The following is a 13,821-nucleotide window of genomic DNA, read 5'->3' on the forward strand; positions in this document are numbered from 1 at the left end:
CCTCAGTGCCCCACAGCATGGCCTACCTCCCCGCTGGTCATCTCTCTGCACCCCACAGGCACGTTGGAACACAAAAGGGTACCTGGTTGAAGGTGTTGGGTCCTCCTACGTGCCTTACTGAAAACCCCGGCCCTTCCCTCCACCCCCTCACAGCTCCCACTGTGCTATCCACGTACAGAGCACTGGACCACATGCCCACTCCAGGCTGAGTGATGGTCATCGGCTGCTTGTCCTAGCCCAGGGCAGCCAAGGGACACCACCTGCATGCCCTGCCCCTGCTTGGTCCCTGGCCACCCCTTTCCAGGCCAGCTCCAATAAGAGCCATTGTGTAACCTCCCATTTCACAAGTCCCCAAGAGGGGCAGGCAGACGCTCAAAGGGAGCATCCAGCAGGAAGGTGCCCCAGCTCACAGCCTCACACACAGACTGGCCAGCCCTCAGAGCAGCATGCAGGCAACCCTAGCCCCTGTGGTCCTCCTGGTATGCATCACAGCTCTGGGCATCCCCGTGCTCTCAGGTAAGTGGGGAGGGGGCCACCTGGGATCCCATGGTGCTACCCAGTTCCACTGGCCCAGCCTCAGTTTCCCCATCTGCAGATCATCAGGATCAGGATCGGAACTGACTGCCAAGGGAGGCTGTGTCTTCTGTCTTGTTGGTTGCTCAGGGCCAGCGCTCACCCCTCAATATATAAGGAGCTGGCCTCGTCAACAATCACAGGTGGAGCGGCTCTGGTGACAATACAGCTCACAGGCAGGCCCTGCGGTAGCTGGTGTCAGCCGGCCTCGTCCTCCCGGGGCTCTGAGGGGGGCAGCAACCCTTGGCTTGTGGCGGCCTCTCTCCAACCTCCCCGTCACTGTGTCTCGGCTCTCACGAGGGCCACCTTGCTCAGATGAGCGAGGTCTCACTGAACCCAGTTAATAACAGCCTCCAAGACCCTGTGTCCAAGCCAGGCCCCGAGGGGTTGGGACACCATCGAGCCCACTGCAGGAGCCATGATTGCTGTTTCACTGTTACATCATTGTCAGGTCAGACTGACCAGCGTCTGAGGCCAGGGAGGGCCTTCAAACTTATATCAGGAGGCTTGGGCTCACCCTGCGCCCCACCACCCCGTGCCCAAGCTAGCCCTTGCCTGGATCTCAGTTTAGGGCCTCAGTTTAGGGAATGGAAGTACTGCCTTCCCCCAACCTGACCCACCCCCTGGGGCAGCTGGGCGTGTGGTTGAACGGTGAGGAGGAACAGTTATTTGTGGGTTTCACAACTGGCACCAGAGGATAAGGAAAGGGGGGAGTCAGGGGAGGGGCTCAGTGGCAATAACAGGAGGTGGTTTCAGGCGGCCACCCTGTCCACACACCCCCCTCTGTGTGACCCCGGCTAAGGCCAGAGCCTCTTTGCGTCTGTGTCTTCCCGTGCCGGTCGTTACTTGGGGAAAAAGACCCTATCAGCATCGTCAGGATGACGTGAGGACAGGCAGTGCCCTCGCCCCCAGGACCTGTGGACAGGGCACCTCACGAGAGAGGGGGGCCTGCAGATGGGTGACCTGAACTCGGGGTGTGTGTGTGTGTGTGTCTACCACCAGAGCCCCTCGAAGTCCGTGCTGGGTGGCGAAGGTTTCCGCAGCCCCTCACCGTCCGTCCTCACTGGCTTTGTCCCCAGGCACCCTGAGAGGCAGCAGCAGGATCGTAGGGGGCCGAGAGGTGGCACCCCACTCCAGACCCTTCATGGCGTCCCTGCAGCTGGGGGAGAAACACATCTGCGGGGCGGTGCTGGTGCGGCCTCGCTGGGTGCTGACGGCTGCGCACTGCGAGGTGTCTGGGTGAGTGACGGGTGGCCCCGGGGGTGGGCTGCGGGCTAGGGGCTCTCTGACCAGCGCATGCTGTCCTGGGCCGCCCACGCAGGAACCTCAGCGCCTTCAGGTTGGTGCTGGGGGCCCACGCCCTGCAAACGCCTGAAAGCACGTGGCAGGTGTTCACCATAGAGAGAGCCGTGCCCTACCCGCTGTACGACGCTCAGCTCGACACCCACGACCTGCAGCTCCTCAAGGTGCCGGCAAGGGGGGAGGGGAGGGGGGCAGTGCACACGGTGCAGGTGGGGGAGGGGTGCGCACGGGGTGTTATCTGCGGGAACATCGCTCCTGTCAGGGCTGCTACATTGTTATTTCCTGACTCGGGCTCTGACGCTCCCATCCCACCCCCTGCCCCGCCTCCAGCTCAACGCCTCCGCCCAGCTCACCAGTTCCGTGCGCCCGGCGGCCTTGCCCTACCCGAGCCTGGTTCTGCGACCAGGCACTAGGTGCCGGGTGACAGGCTGGGGCGACACCACGGGTCAGGATGACCCGCCGGCCGCGCTCCTGGAGGCTGCCGTGGTCGTCCAGCCTCGCGACCCCTGCAATGCGTCCTGGGGCGGCGCCCTGACGGTGGACATGCTGTGCGCCTCCGCGCGCTCCAGGGACCGGCGAGGCGTGTGCGGGGTGAGCGGCCGGCCCAGAGCCCTGGGGGTGGGGCAGGGGGCGCAGCCCACTTGGCCCTGCATCTCAGTCCCCGCCCTCCCCGCAGGGCGACTCCGGCGGCCCCCTCCTGTGCCGAGGCCAGCTAGCCGGCCTTGTGTCCTTCTCGTCGTCGCTGTGCGGGGACGCCCGCCACCCGGACGTCTACGCGCGAGTCTCCACTTTCGTGTTCTGGATCCGAGACGTGCTGCTGCACTACTAAGTGGGGGAGGGGGCTCTGACCGCAAATAAAACCTTTCTGCCTGTGCCGCACCGCGCCAAGCCTACTTCCTTCCTTCCTGTCTTTTTAAAAAATCATTTTATTGGGGGTTCGTACAATTCTTATTACAATCCATCCATCCATCCATTGTGTCAAGCACGTTTGTACATCTGTTGCCATCATCGTTCTCAAAGCGTTTTCTTTCTGCTTGAGCCCTTGATATCAGCTCCTTATTCCCCTCCGCCCTCCTCCACCCAGCCTACTTTCCTTGGATCCTCAAATGCCCTCCAATCTCGCATGGCCCCCACCCTTGTGGTGGGCCACAGAAGTCGCCCCTGCCCCTCAGCCCCCATGAGAGGCTGGAATGACCCCCCTCCACACACACATCGACTTCTCAGCCCCTCTCAACCATTCAAGGCCACAGTTCAGCCTTGAGCCCTAAGCAGGTGCTGTGGCAGCCATGCGCCATGCCCAGACCCCACCACCATCACCCTCCACCAGCTCCTTGGGGTCACCCTGGGTCATGAGTGGGGGGGGGGCTGTACTCCTCTCCAGGAGGCAGAGTAGGGCAGCTCTTGGCCCCCCAGGAGGGAGGTGCCTTGCCCAGGATCCTCACTGGTAAACGGAAAAGGCAATGGTAGGAGGGGTTACATCTCAGGGAAGGCCCCTCAGCCCACCACACCTTGAGCCATGAGGACAGGGGCCACTTGGTCCTAGGAAGCATCTCTGTGGCCAGCAGAATGGCCCACAGCACCGTCCTGCTCCACGCCACCCTCACTCCTGGGGTGGGGGTGTCTCGCCCAGGATATGGTCCACAGTGGAGGCTCGGTCAATCCTACAGGCAGGAGTCATCACCGTGCATGCCCTGAGTGTCCTCACTGCCCTGTGGGCCGTGCTGGGTTGGCAGAGGGGGAATCCAAAGCTCCCCCAGGGCTGCGTCTCCAGCAGGTGGGGACCGGCTCCAGCAATCCTGGGAGGCTGCCGTGCAGTCACAGGGCACCGACTGTGTGTCCCGTGCTGCAGGCTGAGCGGGCTAATGCTGGGAAACTGAGGCACAAGAGGTTAAGGGACTTCCCAGGACCCACTCTCTCCACTGCCGACCCCCACCCCGTGAGACCCCCCTGAGGCCCCTGTGGCCCAATCCTCGGTTCTCAGAAACCTTGTGGAGACTGGGCCCCTCAGGGGACCACAGACCACAGGGCAGTTGGTGGTGCCCCTTCCGGCCGTTGGGAAGGGGTGGAGCCTTGGCCCAGAGACCTTGGCGGTAGATGCTGCCAGGACAGCCATGGGGTCCTGGGCTGGGGCTGGGGGCTGCCTGCTGCTGTCCGTGGCCACCAGCACCCTGATACTGCTCACGAGACCCCCTGGTGAGGACCCCATCCCCAGCCCAGTCGCCTCCTGGTCCAGCCACTCAGACCGCTGGGTGCCCCTGTAGACAGTGGGGTCAGCAAGACCAGGTCTCTTGGGTACCAGGCCCCCGCCCACACACTCAAAGGATTTGCCTCGGCACCCGAGACCTCAGCTGTCCCTGTGTCTGCCTGTCTCTCTGTATTTGCTTGTCTACTTCTGTGTGTCTGCTCTGTGTCTCTATCTCTCTGTCTATCTCTGTGTCTAGTTCTCTATCTCTCCGGGTCTGTCTTTCTCTGAGTCTATGTATTGCTCTCTGTCTGTGCCTGTCGCTCTGTGTCTGTCTCTGTTTCCGTCTGCCTGTGTACCTGCACCCTTGTCTCTTTCTGCGTGTGTCTCTCTGTCTCTTATCTGTCACTTTCTTCCCCAACTCTACCTTCTCACACGCATGCCCATGATCCCTTCTTTGTGCCAGCCTCCAACACTGCCCCGCTCCCTACAGGCTCCTGGGGGGCCCGCATCATTGGGGGCCATGAGGTGGCCCCCCACTCCCGCCCCTACATGGCGTCCCTGCGTTTCCAAGGCCAGCACCACTGTGGAGGCTTCCTGCTCCGAGCCCGGTGGGTGGTCTCGGCCGCCCACTGCATCAAAGACAGGTGAGCCCATGTGTTAGCTCAGGACCCTCAACGGCAGGGGAGGAGGGGCCACACGTGTGGGAGGGGCTGGGCTCCTGCCAGCTAGGGGCTTGGAGCACTGGCCATTTCATGCAGGAGGGGGTTTGTTTGTGGCTACGATTCTGCCGCATGGCAACCCCACATGGGGCCCCTTTGGAAGCAGAGCACAGGCCTCTCAGCTGAGGCCCCTCTGCGTGGGTTCCAAACACCAGCCCTTTCACTACGAGTCGAGCGCTTAACTGTTTGTGCCACCAGTGGGACCAACAGTTCTCCAACCTGTAAATACCTCGCCATCACCAGGCTGCAACTCTTGTCCTTTGTCCCACAACTGAGGTGGGAACGGGAGCAAGTACAGTAATGATCGGATTCAGTCTGAGTATACTTCCAAGGAGCCCTGGAGTCATCTTGGGTTACACGTTGGGCTGTCATGCCCAGGGTCAGCGGTTCGAAACCACCATCCGCTCCTTGGAAGAAAGACGAGGTTTTCTGCTGCACTCAAGATTCACGGCAACCCCCGGGGGCTGCTCTGCCCTGTCTTACGGGTTGCTGAGAGTCAGAATTGACCCGGTGGCAGCTAGATTGGGTAACGCAATCATTAAGCACTTCGGACGCCCCCGCCCAGGGTCTCCCCAGGAGAAAAAGCCCCAGAAAGATGACAACCTAGAAATCTCAAGGTGGCCTCCTTCTGCCCCACCGATCACTCACCTCCCTGCTGTCCAGCCAATTCCGATGCCGAGCGACCCTATAGAACCCTATAGAACAAAGTAGTACTGGGCTCCCCAGACTGGCAGTTCCTAACTGCTGACCAGTGAGCACCCCATGCGTCACCCCGGCTCCGACATTGGGTCACCCTGAGTTGGAAACGACTCTTAGTGATGAGACGCCTGTGTTTCCAGAGCAACAGGGCAACAGTTGCTGCGACCAGAGTCCAGCGGCAGGAATGGTAGCCGGTACAAGGATCCTACTTGTGAGATTGCGTAGGAATTAGTATGGCAACTACTGTCATCGATATCACACTGACAGTCATGGTAGCACCGAGGTTAGGTGTTGGGCTGTGATCCTCATGGACGGCAGTTCGAAACCACCAGACGGATGGAGCTTTCTTTCCCATCAACAGTTACAGCCTCGGAATCCCACAGGGGCGCTGTCAGCATGGCAGCCAGTTTGGTTCTTGGTTTCGTCATTAATGTAAGGGGAGTGGGGGTGGCGATAGGGGCCTGGCAATAGGGGCAGTAAATACCCCATGTGCCCTCAGGGGTTTCTGTTCACAGTATGCGTGAGCTGCCTTGCAAAGGATGGTCTGCTGGGGGGCTGGGGGAAGGAGGATGCACTAGGCTCCTGCACCCCCAATTACGGATGGGGAGACTGAGGCTGTGTCAGGCAGTCTTCACCCCCCCACCCCTGCTCCCCCTCCGCAGGGATCCCCTGGCAGGCCTGGTGGTGCTGGGGGCCCATGACCTCCGAGTGGCAGAGACCACACAGCAGGTCTTTAGCATCCAGGACGCCTTCACCCACCCCGACTACCAGCCGTCCACCCACGCCAACGACATCTGTCTGCTGAAGGTGGGCCTGCCACTGGGATGGGGACGGGGACAGGGGCAGAGGCAGGGGGATCACCGGTGCCTGGGCCACAGCTCTGGCCACTCCCGGACCACCTGCCAAGCCTGGCTTAAGTCTCACAAAGGGCAGGAGGGATCCTGAGTCAGGTCACCTCCCTCCTCGGTCCAGAACCCTCTGTGGCTCCCACCTCCTCCCGACACCCGAGGGTGACAAGCGTCTCCTGACACCGAGGTCCCTGCTCTAGCTTCATCTCCTTGTTGGTGAAACCCTAAATCTGGGAACCCACTCCTCTGATTTGACCAATGGTTGCGGATGGGGAGAGGGGGGCTGAAGGACATGCCCAAGGTCACATAATGATGACCTAAGCTGGGGTCCATGGCCACTGGCTGACCTCCCACTGTGCCCCACACCAGCACCCACAGAGCCACAGAGTACCCGGGTGGCAGCCAGGTAAAACATCTTCTGTCGGGGCCGGGGGCAGAGGGGGAGCCTATAGGAAGAACCAGGGATTCTGGGAGGTCTTCCTAGAGGCTGGACGGGAGCCTCTGGAAGGGAGGATAGGGTGAGTGGACCGTCCAGGGAGCACCAGCTGATTCATCCTGACTGAGCTGCAGGCCACCACTTGAGTGGTGGCCTTTGGCCCAAGGGCAATGGGGAGCTATGGGAAGGTTTATAGTTTGGGGAGGAGGCCGGGATTAGGAGGTGATACAGCCACCAGACACCTGGCTGCAGCCGTGGACTCAGACACAGGACCAGTTGTGAGGGTGTCGCAGGATAGGGTCGCTATGCGTCAGAATCAACTCCATCGTACCTACGAACAACAGCAGTGGGGGCTGGGGGAGGAGGGCGGAGGTAGGAGGGAAGGGCTCTGAGCTTGGTGGTCGCTTCCATGGAGTGGAAGAGACCCGATGCCACAGATGGGTAAACTGAGGCAGGAACAACTGTGTGTGGCACCCCCACCCCCACCCCCTTCCCAGGAACTGAGGCAAGGCCTCTCCCTACAGCTGAATGTCTCTGCTGCCCTGGGCGGAGCTGTGGGGCTGCTGAAGCTGCCGCGGAGGGGTGCCCGGCCGCCTAAGGCTGGTGCATGGTGCCAGGTGAACGGCTGGGGCGCCGTGTCCGACTTCCAGGACCTGCCCCCAGGGCTGATGGAGGCCAAGGTCCGCGTGCTGGGCTCAGACACCTGCAACAATTCCTGGAGCGGCCGGCTGCGCCCTGCCATGCTCTGCGCCCGCAGCGGGGACAGCCGGCGACGCGGCTTCTGCTCGGTGAGACCCCCTCCCGTCTGCCCCAGGGAGGCGATGAGGCCCGGCAGTGCAGGGGCTCGCGGACGGCCGCGGGACTGGGAGCAGGGGGCCGACCTCGAAAAGCCACCTGTCTGGTGGCTATTGCGAGGACTGTCCAGCAGAGGGCGGTGGCAGAAGCCACTCCGCTCGACTTAGACCCAAAGCCGGCCGAGACCCGAAGGTCCTGGCACTGCGTGAGCGGGTGGGTGCAGACCCCACGCGGCTTCCCAGTGGAGTTACACTCCCGTGGCCTAACAGGCCTCAAACCCCAAGTCTCAACCCCCCCAAAACGAACTCAAGCGCACAGCTACAGAGGCAGGTAGTGTGTACTTCGGGCGCAAGAGGGGTGAGAGGCCAGTGAGGCTGAGGAGCTTAGTCTTTGCCTCAAGGACCCTAGGGAGCCTTAGGTTCACGTGGAAGCAGCACAGCAGACTGTGTGATCCAAGGATTGTAAATAATAAAATCCAAGTCCGAAGGAGAGCGTGGGGTCAGAGCTTTCATTGTGAGCACCTGGTTTGCAGAAGGCTCCGGACGACAGGGAAAGCCCCAAATCCATTTGCAAGGTTCCCAGGTGGATTAAGCCTCCTCAGGTGAATCCCCTCTGACCACAGTCTAGGGTGGTGACCAGCCCTTGTTATCAGATAGGGAGCATTGTAAAGTTGATGGTGACAGGTATAGTTAGGTTAAAATGTAACACCTTATCATTTGACCTCCCTTTTGACTCATCCAAAAGTTTTTGTTTGAAGAACCCTAGGGGGCCCTGGAAGCACTTGGCAACCAGGAGAATCATGACTAGTTCCTTCCTGGAAGCTGGGGCCCTGACCTTTCCTTCTCTCCATCCCCAGGCGGACTCCGGGGGACCCTTGGTGTGTGGCAGCAGGGCTCATGGCCTGGTCTCCTTCTCTGGCTTGTGGTGTGGGGACCCCAAGTACCCTGACGTGTACACACAGGTCTCTGCCTTTGTGACTTGGATCTGGGGCGTGATCCAGCAGTAACCTCAGGGACACCCCCCCCTGCAGCACCCCTGCTCCCCTGGGCCAATGATGGTTAAATACGCCATGGTTGGGGCTGCCGTGTGGATCGGTAGAGCTCCAAACCCCCCTGAAGCCGCTGGGCAGGAGTGTCCAGTCGAAACGAAGCAGAGTACCATGAGTCTGAATAAAGTGCTAAGTGACCCGTTGCAAGGTGGCAGAGCCCAGCCCCCACTGCCCCTCCAGCGTCCACTGGTCTCTGGAACTTCACCTGGCCTTGCTCACTTCCTCCCACAACTTCACCCAGAACTCCAGGCCCTAGCCATGCCTGCTCTGTCTGGGCTGGGTGCCCCCTCTGCCTGCCTGGATTACCTACCCCCAAGGAACTCTGGTGGGGTGGTGGGCGAGTGTTGGGCTGCTTACCTCAAGGCCAGCAGTTCAAACCCACCAACGCTTCTTGCAAGACAGAGGAAGCTATCTGCACCCATAAAGACCAATAATGCAGGCAACTCCAGATCAGTCCTACTCTGTCCAATAGGGCCACTGTGAGCCAGAGTAGGGTCAATAGCATGAGCAGGTGACACCCCACACTGACTGGCCCTGGGGTCCTTGCTGCCTCCTAACCTCTGCACCTGCTGTTCCACCTGCCTGCATCCTGATCCTGCAGCCCACTCTCTACACCTGTGTACAGACAGACAAGACCAAGGCTGGTAAAGGGTGAGGAATTTTCTGTGGGTCCCCACCCCCTGCCCTGTAGCGAGACTCGGCCACCAGTGGGGTCTGTCTCCAGTGTGGGATCTGGGCGGGGGCACCCCATCCTTTGGAAAATGCTTGCAGCATTGTTGTTAATATGATTACTGTGACACACGCCCATCCTTTGTTTTTGTTCTCAATTCCAGCGAGTGGTTGCTGACTCAGTGACCCTGCAGGACAGGGGAGAACAGCCCCTGTGGATTTCCAAGAACTCTTTATGGAAGCAGTCTCTTCTTTCTCCCTTAGAGGGACTGGTGGCTTTGAACGACTGACCTCACAGTTAGCAGCCCAATGCATAACCACTACTCCACGAAGGCTCCTGCTGCTGCTGTCAGGTGCCAGCCAGCTAGTTCTGACTCTTAGCAGCCCTCTGCACAACAGAGCACACCCACACTTGTCAGGTTGGAGACCCATTGTTGCAACCACGGTGTCCGTCCATCTTGTGGACGGCCTTGCTCTTTGTCGCTGCTCCTCCTCTTTACCAAGCACGATGTCCTTCTCCAGGGACTGGTGTCTCCTGACCACCTGTCCAAAGTACGTGAGATGAAGTCTTGCCATCCTTGCTTCGAAGGAGTGGTCTACCTGTGCTCCCTTGCTAGCCCCCATTTGGAGGTCCTGGACCAGAGCTGGCTCCTTGGGGAGCCTCCAAACCATCTTGATGCCCCTTCCCCATCCCACCCCCTAGAGGCCTCTTTTCTACTGCCCTTCGCCCCTCCCTGGACTCACTGCCCCGAGGGAGACACTGAGGCCCAGAGGAAGGCCAAGGATAGCCACAACCCAAGGCCATGGCTATCCACTGTCCTCATGCCTGTTTGCTTCAGACCTTACCACTCCAGGCCGACCAGAACCCTCCCCCACTCCACCACCCCCAGCCAAAGGGCAGTAGCACTGAGATTCAGAGACAGGAGGCAAACTGGGGTCTGACACCCCTAGGTGGCTTTTCAGTCTTTATTTCTTTGGTGAGACAGCACCTCAGGGTGGGGGTGCCTTGTTGGGGGGCCTGGGGAAGCTCCCTAGCTCCAAGGGTGCTATCTGGACATCATTGGGAAGACACCTCTGGGGGACCCAAGGAAGGTGATAAACACAGACCCTGCACCCCATGGACCCCCCACAACCCCCATTTCCAGGCTGAGCCTCCTGTGGACACAAAGGCACAGGGTGACAAGGGACTTCGGTCGGACAAGGGGCTGGTGCTCTGGACTCACTGGGTCTGCAGCTTCGGCCAGGGCACACACTGTGGGCACTCTGGGCCCCTACCCTGGGAACCTGGTTTGGTGACATCATGTGGTGATAGGGTAGGCCCCTGTGCTGACACCCCAACCTGGGCCAGGGACCTCACCCCCTTCCCAGGAGCCCCAGCTGGGTGGTGGGGAAACGGAGTCAGCGTAGAGAGTGGGCATCTGAGATTGGGCTGATGGGGCCCACTGTTCCCGGTCAGTCTGGCCTCAGGTGCTGTATCATGGGCCAGGCTCAGTGGGCAGATCTGGAAGTCCTTCCCGGGACCAGTAAGCCCCAGATGGAAGTGCCAAGTGAGGGCAATTAATCCTAGCTCCTGGGCTGGGGGAGGGTGTGAGGGAGCACAGGAGAAGTCTGGGGTCCTCCAGGGCGGAAGGGGGCCTCGCGGCAGGGTTTCCTGGCTAAGTGGCCAAAGGCAGATCTAGGCCGCACACTGCCCACACCCCTCAGGCCTCCTTCCAAGCTGCTGGCGTGTGGGCGAGCTGCGGAGCCAAGTGTCCGTGGGACATAAATTAAACTCTGTTGTGGCAATAAATAAACCAAGGACAGCCTCGAACTCCGGGCCGGGCCTGCCCCCCTCACACGAAGTTCTCTTCTTCTGACTCAGCAAGGGACAGCTGGGGCGGGCCTGCAAGAGACAGAAGCTGGGCCAGGGTCCAGGAGCAGGGGCGACCTCCGCCCCCAGGACAGCCCCGCGCGCCCCACAAGCCTGCGCCCGCGAGTGCGCGCACCTAAGCAGCTGCCCGGGTGGCGCACGCCGATGGAGCGGCCCAGGAAGCAGGTGGCCTGGCGGAGGTGGCACGAGGAGATGTAGGTGACGTTGTTGTTGCCGCAAAGCTCCTGGCCCGGGCTGGAGGGCAGCGGGCAGGGCGCCGAGCGGCACAGTACACAGTGCGCGCTGCCCGTCTGGTCCACCACGCACGACTGCGGCTGCGGGCACACCACGTTCGCGCACGACTCTGCGGACCGCGGGGCGTCAGGGCCGAACCCCGGGACCTCCGCCACGCCGGGTTCCAGCCCCCGATGCCCCCCACAAGCTCCGCCCCACCCCTACGTACTGCGGCAGTGCCCAAGGTACATGACGCGCAGGTCCGGGTGGCCTCGGCAGCGCGCGGCGCGCAACTCGCACTCGTCGCGATAGGTGGCGCCGTCCGAGCCGCAGACCTGCAGGCGCGCGGGGAGCCCAGTGCAGTCGGGGGCGCACTCGCAGCGCGGGCGGCCCCCCAGCATGCGGCAGGCCTTGCCCGGGCCGCACTCCACGCCCTCGCACGAATCTGTGGACACGCGACACGCCCGCGTGAGCTGGGGAGGGGAGGTCCTCGGGTCCCACGGCGCTCCCACGCTTCAGAGCTGGGGTGTCGCGCGGGGACCAGGCCCACTGCGGTCGTGGGACAGGGCTGGAGGCGGGGGACCCCTTCTGGCGTTCCGGGGTTCAGGGGCAACCTCTGACTCTCCGGCCCTCATCCTGGGTCCCCTTCGTGCAGGGCCCCCCTGCTCTGGTTGACGCCTGTTCTCTGACTTACACGTGTTTCTGGGAAGGCCGGCAGGGGTCCGGCTGCGTCAGAGAAAGGGGGAGGGGCGCGGGTCTTGGGAGAAGCCACCCGCTGCCAGGACCTCCCAGGAGGCCCAATGGTAGGGCTGACGCAGGCCTGAGCGCTTTTGCTGGGGAGGGGCTCGTCCACAGCCAGAGCGCACCGCTGGAACAGGGGTCGCCTGTCCCCAGACTCGTTTCGCAGGTGGGAAAATTGAGACCCAGCAAAGGGAAGTCTTTCCGTGGGGTTCCGCCCCTGTTGGAAATGCAGACTTGTGCCCTTGATGTGGTTCTTACCCCCACTTTGCAGACCTAGAAACGGAGGCAGGGCTTGCGTGCAGGGGGCGTGACTTCAGCACGCAAGCTGCAGCACAAACTCCTCCCCAACTCGGTGGTTTGGGGCTGGAGTTTAGAGTTATGACCACAAGCACCACCAGGGTTTGCACTGAGGCAAATGAGGCTGATGGGGACGCTCACCTCCCAGGGAGCCCCACAGCATGACACGAGGGGACCATGGCCAGCGTCGCTGGCCGCACAGCATGCGGGCCCCCCACTTCGTGGCTCCCCAGCCTGGGCATGTGGGCCGCACCTGGGCCCTCCCACGCTGCCCGCCCACGCCCACATCTGGAAACACTCGCGTGCGGGCCTCTTGCAAGCAAAAACGGAAGGGGGGGCGGGAGGGGGGCAGCAGAGCCAGATGGGGAGTGGGGGAATGTCCTGGGTATCTTGTGCCCAGGCCAGGCACTTTTTGAAGTCTGGCCTCCCTGTCCCGCCCCCACCCCCATCCAAAGCGAGAGAGGGGTCTGGAGAGCACTAAGGCGCAGGCAGAGAGTCCAGGACCACCGGCAGGGACTGGTCACATTCCAGCTGGCCAGCAAGTCTCCAGCCCAGAGCACCTGCCCCCTGCTGGCGCCCCCACCCAACACCTCGGCCTCCTTTGAGGCTCTTGATCTAGTGGGCAAACTCCTCATCATCCCCCAAGACCAGAACTCCAATGCCCACCTACAGACCCTCCCCCCAGCCCCTGCAGGTCCAGCACCCTCAGCCCCTCCCTGGCAACCAACCACATCTTTTTATCTGCTCTGGGGACACCTAGTCTCATGGTGTAGGCAGAGCTCGCAGTCCACTGAGGGAGGCAGCATTTCTCAGGCTCCGCCTTGTTAACATACGGGCGCCATCCCCTCCACAGCACCCCGGAACCAGGCAGGAACCCACCTTCCCAAAAAGTCAGGTATGAATCCAGTACACCTTTGCTAGGTGAGGGCAGGGGGGAAATGTACCAGTCCCGGGAGCCCCCGAAACTCCGGGGCCAATGCCAACCACCCTGGGTCGCCTCTGAGCTAAACCTCCCTCTACACCCACCTGTCCCCCTCCCCACACTGACATTGGTTTGACTGGTCTGGAGCCTAGTACACCTGCCCTTCAGCTGCCCAGCCTCACCTTTGCAGGGCAGGCAGTGGACAAGGCCCAGGAGGCCCAGCAGGCTGATCTTGTTGCTGGGGTGGCTGATGTTGGACCAGGCAGTGTCCACGCTACCCGAAGCACAGCAGTCCGCCTGACTCACGTGCGTTCGCAGGACCAAGCTGCAGGTGGCCTCCAAGCCCTGCTGGAGCCAGCAGACCCCACCTGCAGGTGGAGGAGAGGGGCTGTGTGCTGGGGGGTAGGAGATGACTGCCTGCACCTACCTGTGCCGGAGGGGATGACCTGCCCCCCTGCAATCTGGGAAGGACGCTCAAGTGCTCCACCCGGGCTCCCAGTAACT

The 13,821-nt window shown here is 61.6% G+C and overlaps 3 protein-coding genes across 3 annotated transcripts in view; 2 read left to right on the forward strand and 1 right to left on the reverse strand.

The window, feature by feature from the left end:
- Positions 1 to 446: 446 nt before the first annotated feature.
- Positions 447 to 2,750, forward strand: LOC101655837 (serine protease 57). The gene is made up of 5 exons (XM_030888270.2): positions 447 to 516; positions 1,653 to 1,812; positions 1,895 to 2,039; positions 2,206 to 2,466; positions 2,552 to 2,750. The coding sequence occupies exons 1-5, from the start codon at positions 447 to 449 to the stop codon at positions 2,702 to 2,704; spliced, it is 789 nt and encodes a 262-aa protein (XP_030744130.2). The 3' UTR covers positions 2,705 to 2,750.
- A 1,236-nt stretch (positions 2,751 to 3,986) lies between these two features.
- On the forward strand, positions 3,987 to 8,563 carry LOC101656142 (serine protease 57-like). Its single transcript, XM_004717004.1, has 5 exons — positions 3,987 to 4,068; positions 4,551 to 4,704; positions 6,141 to 6,285; positions 7,287 to 7,550; positions 8,414 to 8,563. Exons 1-5 carry the CDS (start codon positions 3,987 to 3,989, stop codon positions 8,561 to 8,563), a joined length of 795 nt encoding a protein of 264 aa, XP_004717061.1.
- A 1,663-nt stretch (positions 8,564 to 10,226) lies between these two features.
- The window catches only part of FSTL3 (follistatin like 3), an 8,906-nt gene continuing 5,311 nt past the window's right edge, over positions 10,227 to 13,821 (reverse strand). Inside the window, exons 2-5 of the mRNA XM_045300031.1 lie at positions 13,500 to 13,740; positions 11,587 to 11,802; positions 11,260 to 11,487; positions 10,227 to 11,156 (exon numbers count right to left, since the gene is read on the reverse strand). Of these exons, the coding sequence (XP_045155966.1) occupies positions 11,107 to 11,156; positions 11,260 to 11,487; positions 11,587 to 11,802; positions 13,500 to 13,740 (735 nt within the window). The 3' untranslated portion in view covers positions 10,227 to 11,106. The remainder of the gene's footprint in view (positions 11,157 to 11,259; positions 11,488 to 11,586; positions 11,803 to 13,499; positions 13,741 to 13,821) is intronic.

The sequence above is a fragment of the Echinops telfairi genome, unplaced genomic scaffold (assembly GCF_000313985.2).
Source record: "Echinops telfairi isolate 266 unplaced genomic scaffold, ASM31398v2 ScPeMD7_7459;HRSCAF=8497, whole genome shotgun sequence".
NCBI classification, from domain to species: Eukaryota; Metazoa; Chordata; class Mammalia; order Afrosoricida; family Tenrecidae; genus Echinops; species Echinops telfairi.

What these genes read in the sequence shown, in the direction of transcription:
- LOC101655837 (XM_030888270.2), top strand. Translation starts at nt 447, where the DNA reads ATGCAGGCAACCCTAGCCCCTGTGGTCCTCCTGGTATGCATCACAGCT. An exon ending in GCGCACTGCGAGGTGTCTGG is followed by an intron (nt 1,813 to 1,894) that starts GTGAGTGACGGG and finishes CCGCCCACGCAG; the next exon opens with GAACCTCAGCGCCTTCAGGT. An exon ending in ACGACCTGCAGCTCCTCAAG is followed by an intron (nt 2,040 to 2,205) that starts GTGCCGGCAAGG and finishes CCCCGCCTCCAG; the next exon opens with CTCAACGCCTCCGCCCAGCT.
- LOC101656142 (XM_004717004.1), top strand. Translation starts at nt 3,987, where the DNA reads ATGGGGTCCTGGGCTGGGGCTGGGGGCTGCCTGCTGCTGTCCGTGGCC. An exon ending in GCCCACTGCATCAAAGACAG is followed by an intron (nt 4,705 to 6,140) that starts GTGAGCCCATGT and finishes CCCCCTCCGCAG; the next exon opens with GGATCCCCTGGCAGGCCTGG. An exon ending in ACGACATCTGTCTGCTGAAG is followed by an intron (nt 6,286 to 7,286) that starts GTGGGCCTGCCA and finishes CTCTCCCTACAG; the next exon opens with CTGAATGTCTCTGCTGCCCT.